At 40.2% G+C, this 18,689-nt stretch overlaps 1 protein-coding gene across 2 annotated transcripts in view; it reads left to right on the forward strand.

The window, feature by feature from the left end:
* The window catches only part of CRLF3 (cytokine receptor like factor 3), a 46,548-nt gene that overhangs the window by 23,312 nt on the left and 4,547 nt on the right, over nucleotides 1-18,689 (forward strand). Inside the window, exons 6-8 of one of the 2 annotated variants that reach the window (XM_036340587.1) lie at nucleotides 118-250; nucleotides 11,624-11,736; nucleotides 12,577-12,713. In XM_036340587.1, the coding sequence (XP_036196480.1) occupies nucleotides 118-250; nucleotides 11,624-11,736; nucleotides 12,577-12,713 (383 nt within the window). Of the gene's footprint in view, nucleotides 1-117; nucleotides 251-11,623; nucleotides 11,737-12,576; nucleotides 14,263-18,689 lie in introns of those variants that run through there. The other variant, XM_036340586.1, reaches the window with a different exon arrangement.

The raw sequence follows: 18,689 nt of genomic DNA on the forward strand, positions 1-18,689 counted from the left end.
TTGCTCATGACCTCTAAGAGTAGCCTTTTCTACTTCCACATCTTTTTTAATGTGTCTGTACTGAAGCTAGTCCTGAACAGATCCTAATAATTTCCAATGTCTTTGCTTTTTAAAAAGAATGGACAGCTGGCTTTGAGGGGTACAGTCTGAGCAGTCGAAGAAATATAGCACTCCGGAATGATTCAGAATCCTCAGGTGTTCTCTACTCCAGCGCTCCAACCTACTTCTGTGGGCAGACGTTAACATTCAGGCAAGTAGATATGATAATACCTGTCTGTTGTGGCTGAGGCAGGGTAATGAAGTGCACAGAACATATATAAGCTTCCGACAAAATTGTCCTGAGGTTGTCCCATCATTTATAGGCAGTGGTACTTTGAGGAGGAGATTTCTTTATTTCTCTTTGCTTCCACTTTCTCATGTATTCATAGGGTTATTATGAAGATTAACTGAACATAAAATGCATTGGTTATGCTTGATACATATTATGTTTAGATCTCTTTTCTTCTTGGTAAATAGAGGTAAGTAGAATACCTCTCAAAAGTCAACCTTAAAAAAATTTAGAGGCACAGAATTTTCTTTTTGTAGTTTTGAATCAATCAGACCAGGTCTCTATGAGAGACAGCCTATCTGTGTAAACTGCTACTACCGATTAATTTTCTATTTCTTTACCTATTTCTTCCTGTATTAGAAAATTTTTCTTTTTTGTGTTTTTATGTTATTTTAGAAGTACTGTCTATGTGGTCATATTTCTAAATAGCTCTTCCTAGAAACCAACGCTCAGTTTTGATTTAGAAAAGTAAAGCTTGCCTGACGTTCACCATACTCACAGGGTAGCAAACTCTCTTCTAAGTTTTACCTCTTTTTCTTTTTAATATATTTTTATTGATTTTTTACAGAGAAGAAGGAAGAGTGAGAGAAAGTTAGAAACATCAGTGAGAGAGAAACATTGATCAGCTGCCTCATGCACACCACCCACTGGGGATGTGCCAGCAACCAAGGTACATGCCCTTGACCGGAACTGAACCCGGGACCCCTCAGTCCTCAGGCCGACGCTCCATCCACTGAGCCAAACCGGTCAGGGCAGTTTTACCTCTTTTTTAAAAAAATATGTTTTTATTGATTTCAGAGAAAGGGATAGAGAGATGGAAACATCTCTGATGAGAGATAATCATTGATCGGCTGCCTCCTGCACGCCCAAAACCCAGGCATGTGCCCTGACCGGGAATTAAACCGTGACCTGGTTCATGCTCAACCACTGAGCCACACCAGCCGGGCTGAGTTTTAACTCTTGAGATCATGAGATTTCATTGTGAATGCTTGTTCAAGTTCCTCCTGTTCTGTGCCTTGTCCTGTAAGGCATGGACAGTATCTGAAATATTATCTAAGCCAATGTTGCCATGTTCTTCACCAGCCAAGTCATTTGAACTGTCAGCAGTTATCAGAATGTACTAGTTATGCGTCCTCTCATTTTTTATACCTCCTCTCACCACTTATATCAAGTTGTTATTAAGTCATCCTTTCTTTATAATGTAAGGGGTGAGATGAAGTATCAAAGAGAGAGAAATAAGGAGTCTAGTGCCTCAAGTCTATTTAATTATTCCCCAGGTAATCATGAGATTTCTGTACTAACATACCCCCTCTCTGTTTATTTCTCTTCTTTTACAAAAATACTTGCATTAGGGACTCTGCTGAGAATAAGGTTCTTCTATGTAATGGTATGGCTTCCTGAGTTGATAGATTTAAGCCAGATGTCTCAGACCATAATAAGAAAAATTATTATAGAAATAATGATTGTAGTTAATATTTCAATAGCATTTACTATGTGCCAGGTACTTTCCTAAACATTTTACTTGTATTGTCACCAGATAGGGACTGGGCCTGGAATGGGTCTGCCTCAGGCTGGCCTGTGGTGTGTGGGTTCTTGACTTTGTGCAGGAAAGATTTCATAATATGAGTCCAGGTGATTCTGAGGGTTTGTATATTAAAACTGGGGACCATGAAACAAAGGAAGGGCTTAGGGTAGAAGAAGCAGCAGGAAAGAGCCTAGGCCAGGGGTGGGCAAACTTTTTGACTCGAGGGCCACAATGGGTTCTTAAACTGGACCGGAGGGCCGGAACAAAAGCATGGATGGAGTGTTTGTGTGAACTAATATAAATTCAAAGTAAACATCATTACATAAAAGGGTACGGCCTTTATTTTTTTTTAGTTTTATTCATTTCAAACGGGCCGTAGTTTGCCCACGGCTGGCCTAGGCAGTGCTCGGCTTTGGCTCCCTAGAAACATGGGAATGAAGTGAGCTAGCACAGGGCTTCTGTTAGCTCACTGGGAAGTGAAGGTCACAGTGATAGAAGTGAGGCGGAGCAGAGCTGTTGTTAGCTCACTGGAAAGTTAGAGAAAAGGGGACCTTTGGAGACAGGATCGGGGGTAAGCCCAGGACGAGCTGTCCCTGCCGACCACTTCCCTGGTTGCAAGTCTCGTGGGGACCCTTAGTCTTTAGGAGGAAGTAAAAACTTCATGCCCGAGAAGAGGCATGGGTGTGCTCTAGAGCGAGCTGGCACTGGTGTTTTTTGTCTTGAGGGTTTATCTCTCTTGTGCTTGTGAGAATTTTAGGGGAGGGTTTCATCAGAATATTCATCAGCTTGCCAAGTGTGATTATAATATGCTGATGCCTCACAATGAGTGTATAGGGGAGTTTGGGATTATTCTTTGGTCTACTTTACTGTTTTACTTTTATCTTGGATCTGTCTGGCTCTAATCGGGGTTTTGTTATTTGTTCCCTAAGTTTATCTGTCCTTGGGTTTGGCTGGCACAAATGGCATTAATTGGGTCTCTGTCCTCTATCTCCCTGACCAGTGTGATTTAAGCTATTTATTCTCTGGTAGGGAGGAGAGGTATAAACCATCTGCTCTCAAGTGCCCTTGGTTAGGGAAGATAAGGTCTTGCGATTCACTAGCTGTCTGTAAGTTGTTTAAGCTGTTCGGCCTTGTTTAATTACTGTGTCTCAGTTTCTCTATTCCACTTGCCCAGGAATGTTCCTAGCTTCTTACTATCCTGCCTCAGTATTAACTCATTTGATTCTCACAATAACCCAGTGAAATATGTGCAGTTACTCATATTAAGGATGAGGATGCTAAGGCATGGGGAAGTCACTCACCCACTGTCACGTAGCTAGTAAATGGCAGAGTTAGGGTTTAAATACAGGCAGTCTGGCTTCAGAGTCTGTGATCTTATGGCTGGTCTCTATTGCTTCTTGTTTGTCTTCCTGGGAGAGTAAACATGCTTCTAATTAGTGCTGAAATCTATAGTTTTCCTGTTATAGTAGCCTTAGTTCTTTTTCCTCTTCAATGACCATGATCTGTGGTTGATGGTGTCCTGCTTTTAAATCCTTTCTCTTTGAACACAGAAAAGGTCTGATAGATGGCACACTTAGGTTTCTTTCTTAAGTCATTCAATGAATATCTGTTGATTTAATTTAAATCCTCTTACTATCTGTGGACTGTAGGGCTCAATAAACCATTCGTTAGTTCCTGCCTCCTCCTCCATAGATGCCAGACTGGGCCCCTCTTGGCAGGGTAATTATCTGAATCTTAGTTAAGCTCAGTATTATCTTAGCCAGACCTTTACATTTTTGTCATTTTTTTTCTCTGAATGGGAAATGAAAATGTTTTCTCTCCTTGTTTAAAAGAATTTCAGGCATCAGCAATTAAGTCAGAAGATGTGAGTTGGGGTGGGGGGGGGGGGTGCGGGGCACCTCCATGTAGGAGGTAGGAAACCATAGGCCTACTTAATAAAGGTAAACTTTACTCAGTTTTTTTAGGGTGTTTGAAGGTCTCTTAGAAGGGAGATTGTATTCCTGTAGGCACTGCCCTGTTGCTCAGTCCAGTCTACTTCCTGCTGCAGTTTCTGCAATGCTTCGAGCTGCTGAAGCCAAAGAAACCAGTCACTGGCTGGCTCTTAACCGTCTCTACAGCCCAGTTTCATTTGGTGCCCAGGTCTGCTAGCAACCCGCTCCTTCCAGGCCTCTCCCCGATTTCCTGTTGGAGCATTCCTGCTTTCCCTTTCCTTGCTTCTAAGATTTCCTATCTTACTATTTTTAAGCCGTATTTTTACTTTCTCTTCTCTACTACCTCTTTTCTTTAAAATAGCTTCCTTTCAAACAGCCTTCCTTAATCCTAATAGCCTCAGAAGTTGTCGTCTTCCTTTTATAGATAAAGAAACTAAAGCACAGAGACTGACTTGTCAGTATTCAAATGCTCGCCATCTAGCCCCAAAGTCTGTGTTTTTAACCACTGCGTACCCTGCCTGTGGCAAGTAACGTGAGGCAGTTAATCAGGGGCAGTAAGCTAGCTATTTTTAATAATAACCTTTCCCTTCAAAGAACATACAAAATCATTGTTCCGTTTTTCTATTGTTGTATAGCAAACCACCCCAAAACTTAGAGGCTTAAAACAGCAACAGTCATCTGTTTGCTCAGGAAACTGTAATTTGCAGAGCTTGGCAAGTGCAGGCATCTCTGCTCAAGTGTCCTACCCACCCCCCCACCCCCCACCCCCGATATTTCAAGTACCTACCTGGCACCATATGTATTGACTGTATTCCTTAGGCTGTACTTCACATCCCCGTGACGGTTTTGTAACTACAAGGACTGTTTCTTGGACTTTTTACTGTCTATTTTCTTTCTGTCTTAAAACTACTTTTCTAAACTCTAAGGACAGTTCGGATAAACTCCAGTCTTTTAAATGAGGCTGATTGTTTCATCAACCCTTATTCCACTCCGATGGTATTTACAGTACATGATATTGGCAGGAGTACCAAGTTTAAGAAACAGAGAAAACCAGAAACTGGCTCCACGTAGAGCAGGCAGCTAATAAATTAGTATAAGAATTATCCAGACTCCAAGGAATCTAGAGGAGGGAAAAGTTACTTCTAGGTGAGGGTTGGTAAAGGCTTTTTCTCAGGCAGAGCTGGAAAGGACAGTTCAGGGAAACAAAGGAAGACAAAATATAGACTAGAAAAAATACAAAGAACAGCAAATAAAGAGTATGTCTGGGTTAACAGAGATGGGAAGTTAGTCAGAAAGAACCCCAGGAAGGTAGCATATTCTTTTGGACAGGCTTTGTATGATTTTTCTTTAATTCCTCAAAGAAATGCTTCTTTTGGAGGTCACCTGTACTCATTGACAAGGAGGACATTTGATACTGCATACAGAGCTCCCCCCCAACAAAAGGCTTCCGCAAGTAAAACCAAATCAGGTTTATATTCTACTAGTGACCCAGTGCACAGATTCGTGCACATTGAAAGGAAATTAATTAGAAGGTGGCTGACAGGGCGAGACTGGCCGAGATGGGCCAGATACGCCCTGGAGCTAACCTCCCTCGGTCCCTCCTTGGTGTCTACAGAGTGAGCAGGGTCCCTCTGGCAGGTAGGATCCCTTAGCCTAGTCGGTGGGTATTGGGCCTAAACCGGCAGTCCGACATCCCCCAAGGGGTCCCGGGGTACGAGAGGTCACTCTGTAAATTTGCTGATGCACAGGGTGTGGAACACAAATGCAAGTGTGCAGTAAACCAGATTCTGAGCCGACAGTGCCCCAGCAACAACATAACTCATGACCAAAGGTGGAATCGCGCAGCCCAGCAAGGAATTGGGCTCCCTCCTCTCTGGTTTTGGGGTGCATCACCCGAGAACTGCTGCTGCCAAGTCACTGCAGCTTGGCAGCTCCTGCATTGAGTGTCTGCCCCCTGGTGGTCAGTGTGCATCATAGGACCGGTCGGAGAGTCGGAGGGACACCTAGCATATTAGCCATCCTATCTAATAAAAGGCTAACATGCAAATTGTCCCCCCGGGCGGGAGTTAGACGTGTGCTGACCACTAGGGGGGCGGCACGGTACATGGTGGGCGTCGGCAGTGGGTGGCAGTGGAGGCACTGCTGGCCCCGGTGGGCCCTGATGATAGTGGGACCACGGCAGGATGGTGGAGCAGGTGAATGGACGGTGCCAAGGCAAGGCAAGTGGGGGCCCTGATCGCCCTGACGGTTGCCCCAAAGATGGCGGCGGGGAACAAGGCCGGTGAGTGGGCTGTGCCAGGCCAAGGTGGTGTGAGCGGGCGGCCCCAGTCGCCGGTCACCCCACAGATTGGCCCTGATCGCCGGCCAGACCTAGGGACCCTACCCGTGCATGAATTTCGTGCACTGGGCCTCTAGTATATATATAATCTTAGGGTTCATGAATTTACAAGTGAGCTAGACCAACAGTTGCCAATAGGTGGTCTGTGAGGTCCAAAAGGTTGGTGACCGCTGAGCTAGACTATCTATATATATAAAAGCCTAAGTGACTGGCTGACTGGCCAACTGGCCAGTAGCTATGATGCGCAATGACCACCAGGGGACAGACGCTCAATGCAGGAGCTGCCGAGTGACAGCAACTTTGCAGAGTGCCCACTCGCACTCCGGGACTCCTCGGGTGATGTCGGACTGCCAGTTTCGGCCCAATTCCTGCAGGCCAGGCCGAGGGACCCCATCTGCCAGAGGGACTCTGCTCACTCTGCAGATGCCCTTTGAGCCCCACCGTGGGCCTCAGGTGTGTCTGGCCAGGGAGGGATCAGGGAGGTTGGCTCCAGGGCGTGTCTGGCCTGTCTCTCCCAGTCCCGCCCCGTTGACCACCTTCTAATTAATTTCCTTCCAATGTGCACGAAACCATGCACTGGGCCTCTAGTACTAAATTATAATAGCCAGTTAGCATTGGTTGAGCCCTACTATATATTAGTTCTTAATGAGTTAATTTCTATAAATGCTCATTACCTCCTCACAAGGTAGAGATACATTTTATGGATGTGGAAAGATTAAGCAACCTGCTGAGGTCGTACAGATCATTAATAGTGATGCTGAGATTCAAATACTGACAGTCTAGCCCTGTAGGACTCTGTGTTGCCTTAGAGTAAGGTAGGAGGCCATTGGAGGATATTGAGTAAAGGAAGGACATCATCAGTCACATGTTGTTTTTTTATGTTTTTATTGATTTCAGAGAGAGGAAAGTAGAGGGAGAGAGAAATAGAAGCATTGATGAGAGAGAAACATTGATCAGCTGCCTCCTGCATGCCTCCCACTGGAGACTGAGCCTACAACCCAGGCTCTCTCCTTTTCCCTTCCTCTCTGAAATCAATAAACATATATTTAAAATTAAAAACAAAACAAAAAAAAGAGCAGTGAATCTTTTCTACAGTGGAAGAAAACACGCCAGCAAAAATATTACCAGAAATGAGGAATAAACCATATTCAGCATCATAATATTAATTGTAAAAAGAGTTGAATGAGTTGGCCAAACTGAAGGTTAAGAGCACAGTCCTCCAAAAGATCACCCTCTCTTCAGATGGGTCACATGTGGCTTCAAATTTCTGGGAGTCCCACAACCACCTTCAGGTTCTATAATTCACTAGAATCTAGAATGACTCACAGAACTCAGGAAAGTCCTGCACTTATGATTACAGTTTTATTATAGCAAGAAAATACAAATCAGAATCCACCGAAGGGTGAGATGCATAGGGGCAGGTCTGGGAAGGTTCCAAACATGAAGCTTTTGTTGTTCTCAGCATGACCGTAGGCAAGGAGTATTGCGAACCAAGGTGTCCAGTTTTTATTGGGGATTTTTTATGGTTGCTTCAATCATTCCCTGCTTGACTCAGCGTTCACCTTCCCTGCCCTCCCAGGAGACTTGACTGATATGCTGTAGCTCAAAGCCCCAAACCTCTAATCACATGACTGGTCTCTCCGGGGTGACCTGCTCCCATGCTGAATCATGCTGTTAGTGTCCACTATCGAGGGGCCCACCCTGCAGACCTTATCAGACTTAGTTGTTCCAATTAATGTTCTTTATAGAAAAGATAATCTTGCATCACGTGTTATAATAGTCGTCTCTTTAGTCTCTTTTAATCTGGGACAGTTTTTCCATTTCTGAATCTTTTAACTTTTATGACATTGGACAGTTTTGAAGCATACAGACCAATTATAGAATATCCCTCAATTTAAGTTTGTTTAATGTTTCTTAATGATTTGGTTCAGGTTATGCATCTTTGGCAGGAATAATATAGAAGTAATATTGTGTTCTTCTCACTGAATTGAATTCTTTAGGATGTGTACCCAGAAGTGAAATTGCCCAATCATGTGGTGGTTCTTCTTTTCTTTTTGTGAGGGACCTCCATACTGTTTTACGTAGCAGCTGCAGCATTGTAGATCCCCATCAACAAGGCAATACTTGGTTAGGATTTTTGCATCTGTAGTCATCAGAGTTATGGGCCTGTCGTTTTCTTTTCTTGTAGTGTCTTTTTCTGATTTTGGTTTCAGGATAAAATGAGCCTCATAAAATGTGTTTGGAAGGACTCCCTCATCAACAGTTGTTTGGAAGAGTTTGAGAAGGACTGTCATTAATTGTTCTTTAAATGTTTGGTGGAATTCACCAGTGAAGCCACTGGTCCTGGGCGGTGTGTGTGTGTGTGTGTGTGTGTGTGTGTGTGTGTGTTTGTGTAGATTTCTGATTACTGATTTAATCTTTCTATTTATAAATCTATTTTTTCTTTCTTCATGTCAGTCTTGGTAAGTTATGTTTGTAGGAATTTATCCATTTTTTTCTAGATTATTCAACTTTGGTGTATGTTCACAGAAGTCTCAGGAATCCTTTTCATTTCTGTGGCATCAGTTGTAATGACTCCTCTTTCATTTCTGACTTTATTTGCATCTTCTTTTTCTTAGTTCATATACCAAAAAGTTTGTCAATTTTGTTGATAATTTCAAAAAACCAATTCTTAGTTTTTTAAAAAAATTTTTAATTGATTTTAGAGAAAGAGGAAGGGAGAGTAAAACATCGACTTGTTGTTCCACTTATTTATGTGTTCACTGCTTGATTCTTTTTTTAAATACATACATATATATATATATTTACATATATTTACATATATCTCTTTATTGATTTCATAGAGGAAGGGAGAGGGAGAGAGAGATAGAAACATCAACGATGAGAGGGAATCATTGAGCGGCTGCCTCCTGCACGCCCCATACTGGGGATCAAGCCTGCAACCCAGGCATGTACCTGAACTGTGACCTCCTGGTTCAACCACTGAGCCAACTAGTCAGGCCAGCCATTATTTCTTTGTGTGTGTGTGTGTGTGTGTGCGTGCGCGCGCATTTTTAGCCATTATTTTTTTTAAATAGATATTCTATCCCTTTCTCTCTTCTCCCAGAAGTCTCTTAGACTTTCTTTACTCTTTTTCTTTGTTCCTTTGACTGGATAATTTCTAGTAACCTGTCTTCAAGTTTGATGTTTCTTTCCTCTGCCTGATTGAACATGGTATTGAATTCCTCTTGTGAAATTTTCAGTTTATCATATTCTTCCGCTACAAAATTACTTAGTGTTTAAAATATGTTTTTATCTCTTTGTTGTTTTTGACTCATTTTCTAGAGCATGTGGAGCATCTTTATGATGGTTATTTTGAATTGTCACATAATTCATATACCTCCATTTCATTAGGATAATTTTCTGGAGATCTATTTTATTTTTTTGTTTGGGCCATATTTCCCTCTTTCTTCATGTTTTGTAATTTTGTGTTGGAATCTACACACATAAAAACAGCTCCCTTTCCTATCTTTACTGCCTGGTTTTGTACAGGAGAGGACTCACAAATGAGCCTACTAGAGATCCTAGGGGGCCTCTGAAATCCTTTGGTGGGGCCTGTGTGTGTGATTTCCCTGGGCTTGTGTGTGCAATTTCTCAGAGGGCCTTGCTGGCTCCCTCTGGTGCCTGTTTGTGGCACTGCAAGTTCTCTGGTGCTACAGCAGCAAGGCTTCCGTGCCCTCTTGTACTCGAATGCCACGAGCCATCCAGAGGATGTGGGCTCCTCATCAACGCCCCACATCAGGTGAGACAGACACCATTCCTTTGTGTGGCCCCATGAAAAGCTTCTGGTGCACCAGAATCACTTTCTGCTCTTCTCCCTCTCTCCTAAAGGAGAGAAGCCTTGAGTTACGTATGCGCCTTCTCCCAGTCATGCCAAGTCGCGTGGGCTGCAGGATGCCACTCTTCTTTATCTTTGGTCTCAGCAGCATTCAGACATTCATACCGCGCCAGTTCCTACAGTGCTGCAAGTGAGGCACGGCAGAGGCCAAGTCTTCGGGAACCCCCACGGAGTTGGAGTGCTGGATGCACTCTCTACTCTCTCCCTCCTGAAGGAAAAGCCAGAGGCCAGGTGTTCTTGCCTGGCACTGAGCTGTGGTGGCTTAGGAGAGGCTGGCACGGGGAAAGTGAACTTGTTCTTCCTCTCCGTTTCAGTGCAGCTGTTTTCAGCTCTGTGCTCCCTTAGAGTGTTACAGCTTCTCAACTAGATTCTGGAACCCTCATACAGCTCTTTCAGGCTGCATGTCCTTGTTAAAGCAGGGTTTCTGTGGCAGAGTGAGGACTGGCACTTTATTCTGTCATAGCACTGATGCCACTCCCTCGTCCCCATACGTCTTTAGACGGCTGGCTTAGAAACTCGCTCACATATTTACTATGACCCTGTATGTTTCCCACTTTTCCACAAAAGACTTTGAAGCCACACTGAGTATAAATAATCACAGTCTGCCCTTGGTAAAGCTACAGCCTGTTCCTTATTCACTTTTCTTTTTCTTTTTCTATCCTAGCAAAGTTTGCCGTTTTGGAATGGTGGGGAAAATGAGCCTGGTAATAGCAATACAGGTTGGCCTTTATATTTAGGTTTCTTAATTTCTAGAGTACATGATGATGCATTATTTGAGACTAAAACACAAGAGGAAGTGCTTAAACTTTCCACATAGGAAGTTCTACAAGCAAAATAGGTTTGTAATCATATTATCCTTTTTATTTTTTATTTTTTAAATATTTTTATTGATTTCACAGAAGAAGGGAGAGAAAGAGAGAGATAGAAATATCAATGATAAAAGAGAATCATTGACCGGCTGCCTCCTGCACGCCCTGATTGGTGATCGAGCTCCCAACCCGGGCATGTGCCCTGACCAGTATCAAACCATGACCTCCTGGTTCATAGGTCAATGCTCAACCACTGAGCCATGCCATCCAGGCCATATTATCCTTGTTAAAAGACTGTATGTCTATTTTAAAGGCTTTAAGTACTGGATAAACAGTAATCAAATCATTGCTAGACTTTCATATTGATGATGGTAATAGTCAGACTTACTATAATGGCAAGTATAACAAGTTTTCTCTGTGTCTAGCACCAGAACATAAAATAGAAAGGTGCTGTTACAGCTGTAAATGGTTAGCACAGACTCTTCAGTCACAGTGCGTGCGATCGAGTCCTAGTTCCACCACTGAGCCAAGTGGTGGGGGTCAGTCTAGTTAACCTTGTGCTTTCTTTTGTGCCTCCGTTTCCTCATGCATAACATGGATATGATGATAATAATACCACCTGCCTCACGGGTTGTTCTGTGAATTGAATGAAGTGATTTATAGATAAATTTTTAGAACAGTGCCTGAAATTTGGGAAGTTCTAGATTCTTATTAGCTATTAAGGGCAGTTGTGATGAGATTATTCCTTTAGAGCTTAGTAACTGTTACAGTTCGTGTTTGAAAAAAAATGGGTGTTCCTTCTCCCTCATTCACAGAGTTGAAACTGTGGGCCAGCCAGACAGAAGAGACAGTATCGGAGTGTGTGCGGAAAGGCAGAATGGATATGACTCTCTGCAGCGGGACCAAGCAGTGTGCATTAGTACAAACGGTAAGAGATAAGTCACTGTCTGTCCTTTGACATGTCTCTATATGTTAATTACTATACTAAGATATGAATCTGTCCCAATATCACACATTTATAGCAGGAGATGAGAAGATATAGGTCTTAATGACATATCCAAATGGCTACTGTGTACCAGGCATTGTTCTGTACCCTTTATAAATATAAATTATTTAATCCTTTTAACAACTTTTTGAAGTGGGGAATAGTATTCCATCCATTTTATAGATGATGAAGGCTGAGCCACAGGGCGGTTAAGTGACTGGAGTTGGGTGGGCCGGGACTTGCTCCAGGGAGTTTGCCTCTGCATCCTGCTTGCATGGGTCGTCTCAATTAAACGTAGATTAGGGAACGAGGGAGGGGGTTTAACTTGTTATATATCTCTAATGTTTGGTCCCTTACTTCACAGTAATCACACTTTCAAAAGTCACTATCAAGATATGTTCATATTTTGTGGTATGGATTAAGCAGCAGGTAGAACGAGATTCTTATTCATTCCATGTGAAACAATCTTGCTATTCCACAGGATGTAATTGTATAACGGAGTCAAGCTTCTGTTGATACCATCCATATGGGAAATGCATAGTCTCTGTTCTAAAAGAGTAGAACTCTACCTAGACCAGAATTCTAAAATGTAATGAAAGCTTTAACTTTCCTTTCTGCCATGAGGATGGGGATTAATTAAATGCATTATCTTTGACCAGTTGGCATTCCAAAATGTTTTCTTTATTTGAATTAGGAAATTAGCTGTGTTCTGAATAATCTATACTCTATTTCAATTCTTAGCTATTGCTCTCAGGTAAATGACTTTTTACCTTAACATTTTAGGTGCAGTTTTTGTAAATGGAAAAGAAATGACTAATCAATTGCCCGCCGTTACTTCTGGGTCCACTGTCACATTTGACATTGAAGCTGTGACTCTAGGATCCACCAATAATAACGAAGGCGGAAACTTCAAGCTTCGAGTAACTATTAGCTCAAATAACAGAGAAGTGGTTTTTGACTGGGTACTTGATCAATCTTGTGGTTCTCTTTACTTTGGATGCTCATTTTTCTATCCTGGATGGAAAGTGTTGGTGTTCTAAACTTTTGGATGATTGGCTTTGGTTTGCAGGGTTTTAATGTAGCTGTCCTCATCCCAATTTAGTTGTAATTTATTTAAAAGGACATGTTAGATTCATCTCTCAGTTAAGCCATTGGAAATGGAAATTGTTTACTGGATTTATTTTGGAATATTTTAGCAATAAGAAACTTGAATATTATGGACAAAAGCGTAATGCATTTTTATTTTTAGCATAGTGTTAATTAAAATGTCACATCACAATAAAATGAATAAAACAAATTGGCTTTTAAAATATGAGGAGATACAGAAAGCCCTATACCTTTCCACTGTACTTTTATTTTTTAAAAAAATATATTTTATTGATTTTTTACAGAGAGGAAGGGAAAGGGATAGAGAGTTTGAAACATCGATGAGAGAGAAACATCGATCAGCTGCCTCCTGCACACCCCCACTGGGGATGTGCCTGCAACCAAGGTACATGCCCTTGACTGGAATTGAACCGGGGACCCTTGAGTCCGCAGGCCGATGATCTATCCACTGAGTCAAACCAGTCAGGGCTCCACTGTACTTTTGAAAGTTGGCTATTAGAACAGAAAAACTTAATGTATCATTATTTTATTAAATCTCCATCTTTTATGAATCCAGGGCCATGTAAGACTTTAGTATAAAACAACAGGACTAGGCCAGATAGAAGCCCGAGTCTGTAATATACATTCACTTGTGTGTTCTCCACTTAAGTGTTGAATATGTTCTTCATAATCAGGCATTTGTAAGCAGTATTGAATTTTATCACATAGTCAGTATTCTTAAAGTCCCCCAAACATGATAATTTTTTCAGTTTTTGTAATTACTGAGCAAATGTCTATAATAGGCAATGTATTTTCTTTCGTTCTTTTCTTACAGTTTGATTCATGATAGGCTAGAGGACTTTTACAGGGTGAAACTGCTTGTGGAAGTAGTATGCACAGCAGTGTTAGCCACGTCACATGTATGGGACATGTACGTATGCATATCCAGCCACAGTGATATGCATGTTAACATTTTAAAGGTATGAACTGCAGTCCAGTTTAATGTCAGTTTATAAATGGTCTTTTGGCGGACCAAATATAGGATAAATACTTGACCTATTTTTGACAACTTAAATTTGTGTAAAATATTTATTTGAAGGACATACTGAGTGTGTAAAATGATTATCTTAACTTGCTATATACCAGCCTACAGAATTTTTTAATGTGAATTTTTTTTTTTTTTCATTTTTAACAGTAGAAAAGTAGAAAAGCAAGTTTGATATTTTTGTAAGATAATTTATTTGGGGATTCAGATTCCCTGTTGGACAATCATGACCTTTTTTCCCTTGCCTTATATATAAGTAAGTCATCTTTCACTAAAGATGTGCTAGAATGTAGATGCCTCATCCAGCTGTCTAAAAAAATAAAAACCTGAAAGTTAAATGAGTGTATTTTTTTTTTTCTTGCATTGATACTCGAATCCAATTTTAATCTTTTAAGAAGAGGGACTAAAGAGCTTCTTGTGAAAAGTTACGTATACTTATATTCTGTATATAAGTTTACTTATACTATATTCTCTGATACTGAGCACAGTGCCTGACACATAACACATGCACAATAAATGTTTGATTGAATGAATATAGACGAGTTATTTTCTCCAGAATGTCATCTTATTGCCTCATTCAGCAAACATTTATTGAGCATCTTTATTTCTTATCCTCCACAGGAGAATGGCGTCTTATACTTCTAGAATCTACCTATTTATAGAAGTGTCTTAAACCTAACTTAATTTTAGACAGGTGTGGATTTCATTTAATATTTTGAAATCTGAAACTAATTTAAATATTGGGGTTAGGCTTTTGGTGTCAGGTCTAAGAACTCTGTCTAGTTCGAGATCCCAAAGATTTTCTCCTATGTTTTTTCCTAAAAGTATTATAGTTTAACATTTTACATTTAAGTCTGTGCTCCATTTTGATTTAATTTTTGTATAAGGTGTGAGACTTAGGTTAAAGTTCATTTGGGAACATATCTGTTCATGTAGATGTCTAATTGCTCCAGCACCATTTGTTGCAAAGGCTGTCTTTCCTCCATTGAATGGCTTTTGCACCTTTGTCAACAAAAGTTTTTGTTGGGTTTATTCCTGGGTTCTCTGTTCTGTTCTATCGATCTATGGGTCTATCCCTCTGCCAATACCACACAGTATGATCACTGAGCTATATAATGTTTTAAAATCAGGTAGTAGACTGATTCCTTTCTAATTCATCTTTTTCCAAATTGTTTTAGCTATTCCAGTCCTGTTGCCTTACCATGCAGCTTTTAGAGTAATCTTTACCTGCAAAATATATATATATATTTTGCTGGAATTTTGATAGAAAATTGTGTTAAACCTGTGTATCAATTTGGGAAGAGTTGACATCTTTACTATGTTGAATTTTCCAGTTCATGAACACATTATGTTCCTTCTATATAGATCTTTGATTTCTTTAAATCAGCATTTTATTTATTTATTTTTAAAATATATTTTATTGATTTTTTTTACAGAGAGGAAGGGAGAGGGATAGCGAGTTAGAAACATTGATGAGAGAGAAACATCGATCAGCTGCCTCCTGCACATTCCCCACTGCGGATGTGCCTGCAACCAAGATACATGCCCTTGAACGGAATCGAACCTGGGACCCTTGAGTCCGCAGGCTGACGCTCTATCCACTGAGCCAAACTGGTTAGGGCTAAATCAGCATTTTATAGTTCCCAACATACAAGTTCTGTACATATTTTGTTACATTGACACCTAAGTTTGTTTGTTTTTAGTGACTATAAATGGCATTGCATTATTTATTTTGGTTTCCACATGCTAATTCTGAATATATATAGAATTGATCTTTATATGTTTATCTTGTATCCTGCCAAATTGATAAGCTCAGCCCTCCTTCCCTCTTGAGATTTTGTCTTTGATCCAAGGATTTTCTAGAAAGATCTTTTTAGTTTCCGAGTGTGTTTGGAGATTTTCCTGTTATCTTTCTAGCTTAATTATATTGTGGTTGGAGAACACATTCTGTATGATTTCAATTATTTTAAGTTTGTGAGGTTTATGTCATGCCCCAGAATATGGTCAATCTTGGTATATGTTCTTTGGGTACTTGAAAAGACTAGTCTGCTGTTAATGGGTGGAATGTTTTATAAATGTAGATCAGAATTCTGTTGACTGATGTTGTAGAGTTCTACTCCTAATTTTCTGTCTAGTTGCTCTGTCAATTTTCAGAGGGGCATGTAGAAATCTCAAATTCTAATTGTGGATTTGTCTCTTTTTCCTTTCGTTCTGTCAATTTTTGACTCAGTTTTTCCAGCTCTTTTGTTTTCTGCATACCTACCTAGGATTTTTATGTTCTTGGTGGATTGACCATTTTATCAAAATGTCCCTCTATCTTTCTGGTAAGTTTCTTGGCTTCTTAGTTTACTTGATATTAATATAGCCTCTCTAGCTTTCTGCTGATTAATGTTTGCATGATATATATTTTCTATCCATTTACTTTCAACTTGTCTATATAGTTTCTTATAGATTATCATATAGTTGGGTTATGGTTTTGTTTTTTTGATTACTCTGTCAAATCTGTTTTATTTGGTTTTAGACCATTTACATATAATTTTGTTACTGATATGTTGGGTCTTAAGTCTGTCATTTTTCTCTTTCTGTTTTCCGTTCTCTCTGGTCTTAATTTCTCTGCTTTCCTTTTTATTCATTCTTGTAAGGTTACATGAACATATTTTAGAATTTCATTTTGATTTATCTATGTTTTTGAGAGTCTCCCTTTATAGTTTCTTAGTAGTTGTAGGCATTAGTATATACATAATATCTATATATGTATATACATGTATATATACGTTAGTATATCTGTATTATGTATTACATACGTATGTTGTATATAATTTATCCATTATATATCTATATATCTTTTCAGTGTGTTGTCATTATTTTATGTTCAAGTAAAACATAGAATCCTTACCTTTCTTTATTCTTTCCCCACTTACAACATAATTTTCGTGCTTACTAGTAAATATTTTTTTCAAGATATTTTGCTTTAACCATAAAATATTTTAGAAAACTGAAGAAATGAGAAGCCTATTGTATTTACCTATATTCTCTTTATCATGTTATTTCTTTGTTCATAATGTTCCAATATTCCTTCTTGTATCATTTCTTTTCTGTTTAGAGAACTTTGTTTAGCCATTCTTTTAAAGATAAGTTTGCTGGTATAAAATTCTTAGTTTTCTTTCATCTGAGAATGTCTTGATTTCTTTTTCATTCCTGAAGGATATTTTCACTGAGTATAGAATTCTGGGGTAACAAATCTTTTCTTTCAGTACTTGAAAGATATGCTACTTCTCCTGGTTTCTGATTTTTTTAAATCTGCTATTGTTTTTCCTTGTAGGTAAAGTGTCATTTTTCTCTGGTTGCTTTCAGTTTTTTTTTCTTTAGTTTTTATAAATTCAATTATGTTTTATCTTTGCATAGATTCCTTGTTTTCCTCAGCTTCTTGAATTTTTAGCTTATGTCTATGGCCAAATTTGGAAAGATTACAGCCATTATTTCAAGTACTTTATTTCAAGTTCTACCCTTTTTTCGTCCCACTGGTTTCTGAGGTTCTGTTTATTTATTTATTTATTTTTAATATATTTTATTGATTTTTTACAGAGAGGAAGGGAGAGAGATAGTTAGAAATATCGATGAGAGAGAAACATCGATCAGCTGCCTCCTGCACATCTCCTACTGGGGATGTGCCCGCAACCCAGGTACATGCCCTTGACCGGAATCGAACCTGGGACCTTTCAGTCCGCAGGCCGTCGCTCTATCCACTGAGCCAAACCGGTTTCGGCGGTTCTGTTTATTTTTAAGTCTGTTCAGCTCAGGTTATTTCTGTTGGTCTGTCTTACAGTTTACTGATTCTTTCCTCTGACACCTCCCGCCATTCTGTTGGGCCATCTATGAGCTTTTTGTTATTATTTTTCAGTTCTAAAATGTCCATGTGGCTCTTCTTTGTATCTTGTGTTTCTTTGCTAAGATGTTCTATATTCTTTGCTTGAGGCTATTCATTTTTTCATTTTTCAGTGTATTCACTGAAACATTTTTATTATGGTGGTTGTGATGGTTAGTCATATGTCTACTTGAGTGGGCTAAGGGATGTCCAGGTAGGTAGCCAAACATTACTTCTGGGTGTGCATCTGAGGATGTTTCTGGACAAGATTAGCACCTGAATTGATAGATTGAAGAAAGTAGTGGGTGAGCATCATCCAGTCTGTTGAGGGCCTGAATAGAACAAAAAAGCAGAGGAAGGTTGAGTTCACTCTGCCTGACTGTTGAGATGGGATGTGGATCTTCTGCCTCCGGCACTCCTGGTTTTAGGGTCTTCAGATCTGGACTGACATCTACACCACTGGCTTTTAGGCTATCGAATGACATCACTGGCTTTCCTGGGTTCCCACCTTGCAGGCAGATTGTGGGATTTCTCCATAATCTTGTATTGATTTTCTTTTTCTGGAGAAGACTAATACGGTTGCTTTAAAATCTGTCAGGCAACTCTAATATTTGTCAGCCTAGTGTTGATACCCATTGTCTTCATGCAGTGTGAGATCTTTCTGGTTCTTGCTGTGACAAGTGCTTTTCTATTGAAATGTGGACATTTTTGTTATGAGACTGTCAGCTGGCTTTTTGACACCACTTGAGCAGATTGAGGGGAGGGGCACTGCCTCGTTACTACCCAATCTAGGCCATGGTCAAAGTCCTGACTCTCCACCAGGCTGAAACACCCTATCAGAGCGGGAGAGGTGCCTCATTACTGCTAGTGGAAATGGAAGTCCAGGCTCCTGTCACCACA

This window comes from Myotis myotis, unplaced genomic scaffold (genome assembly GCF_014108235.1).
Source record: "Myotis myotis isolate mMyoMyo1 unplaced genomic scaffold, mMyoMyo1.p scaffold_m19_p_17, whole genome shotgun sequence".
Classification (NCBI taxonomy): domain Eukaryota; kingdom Metazoa; phylum Chordata; class Mammalia; order Chiroptera; family Vespertilionidae; genus Myotis; species Myotis myotis.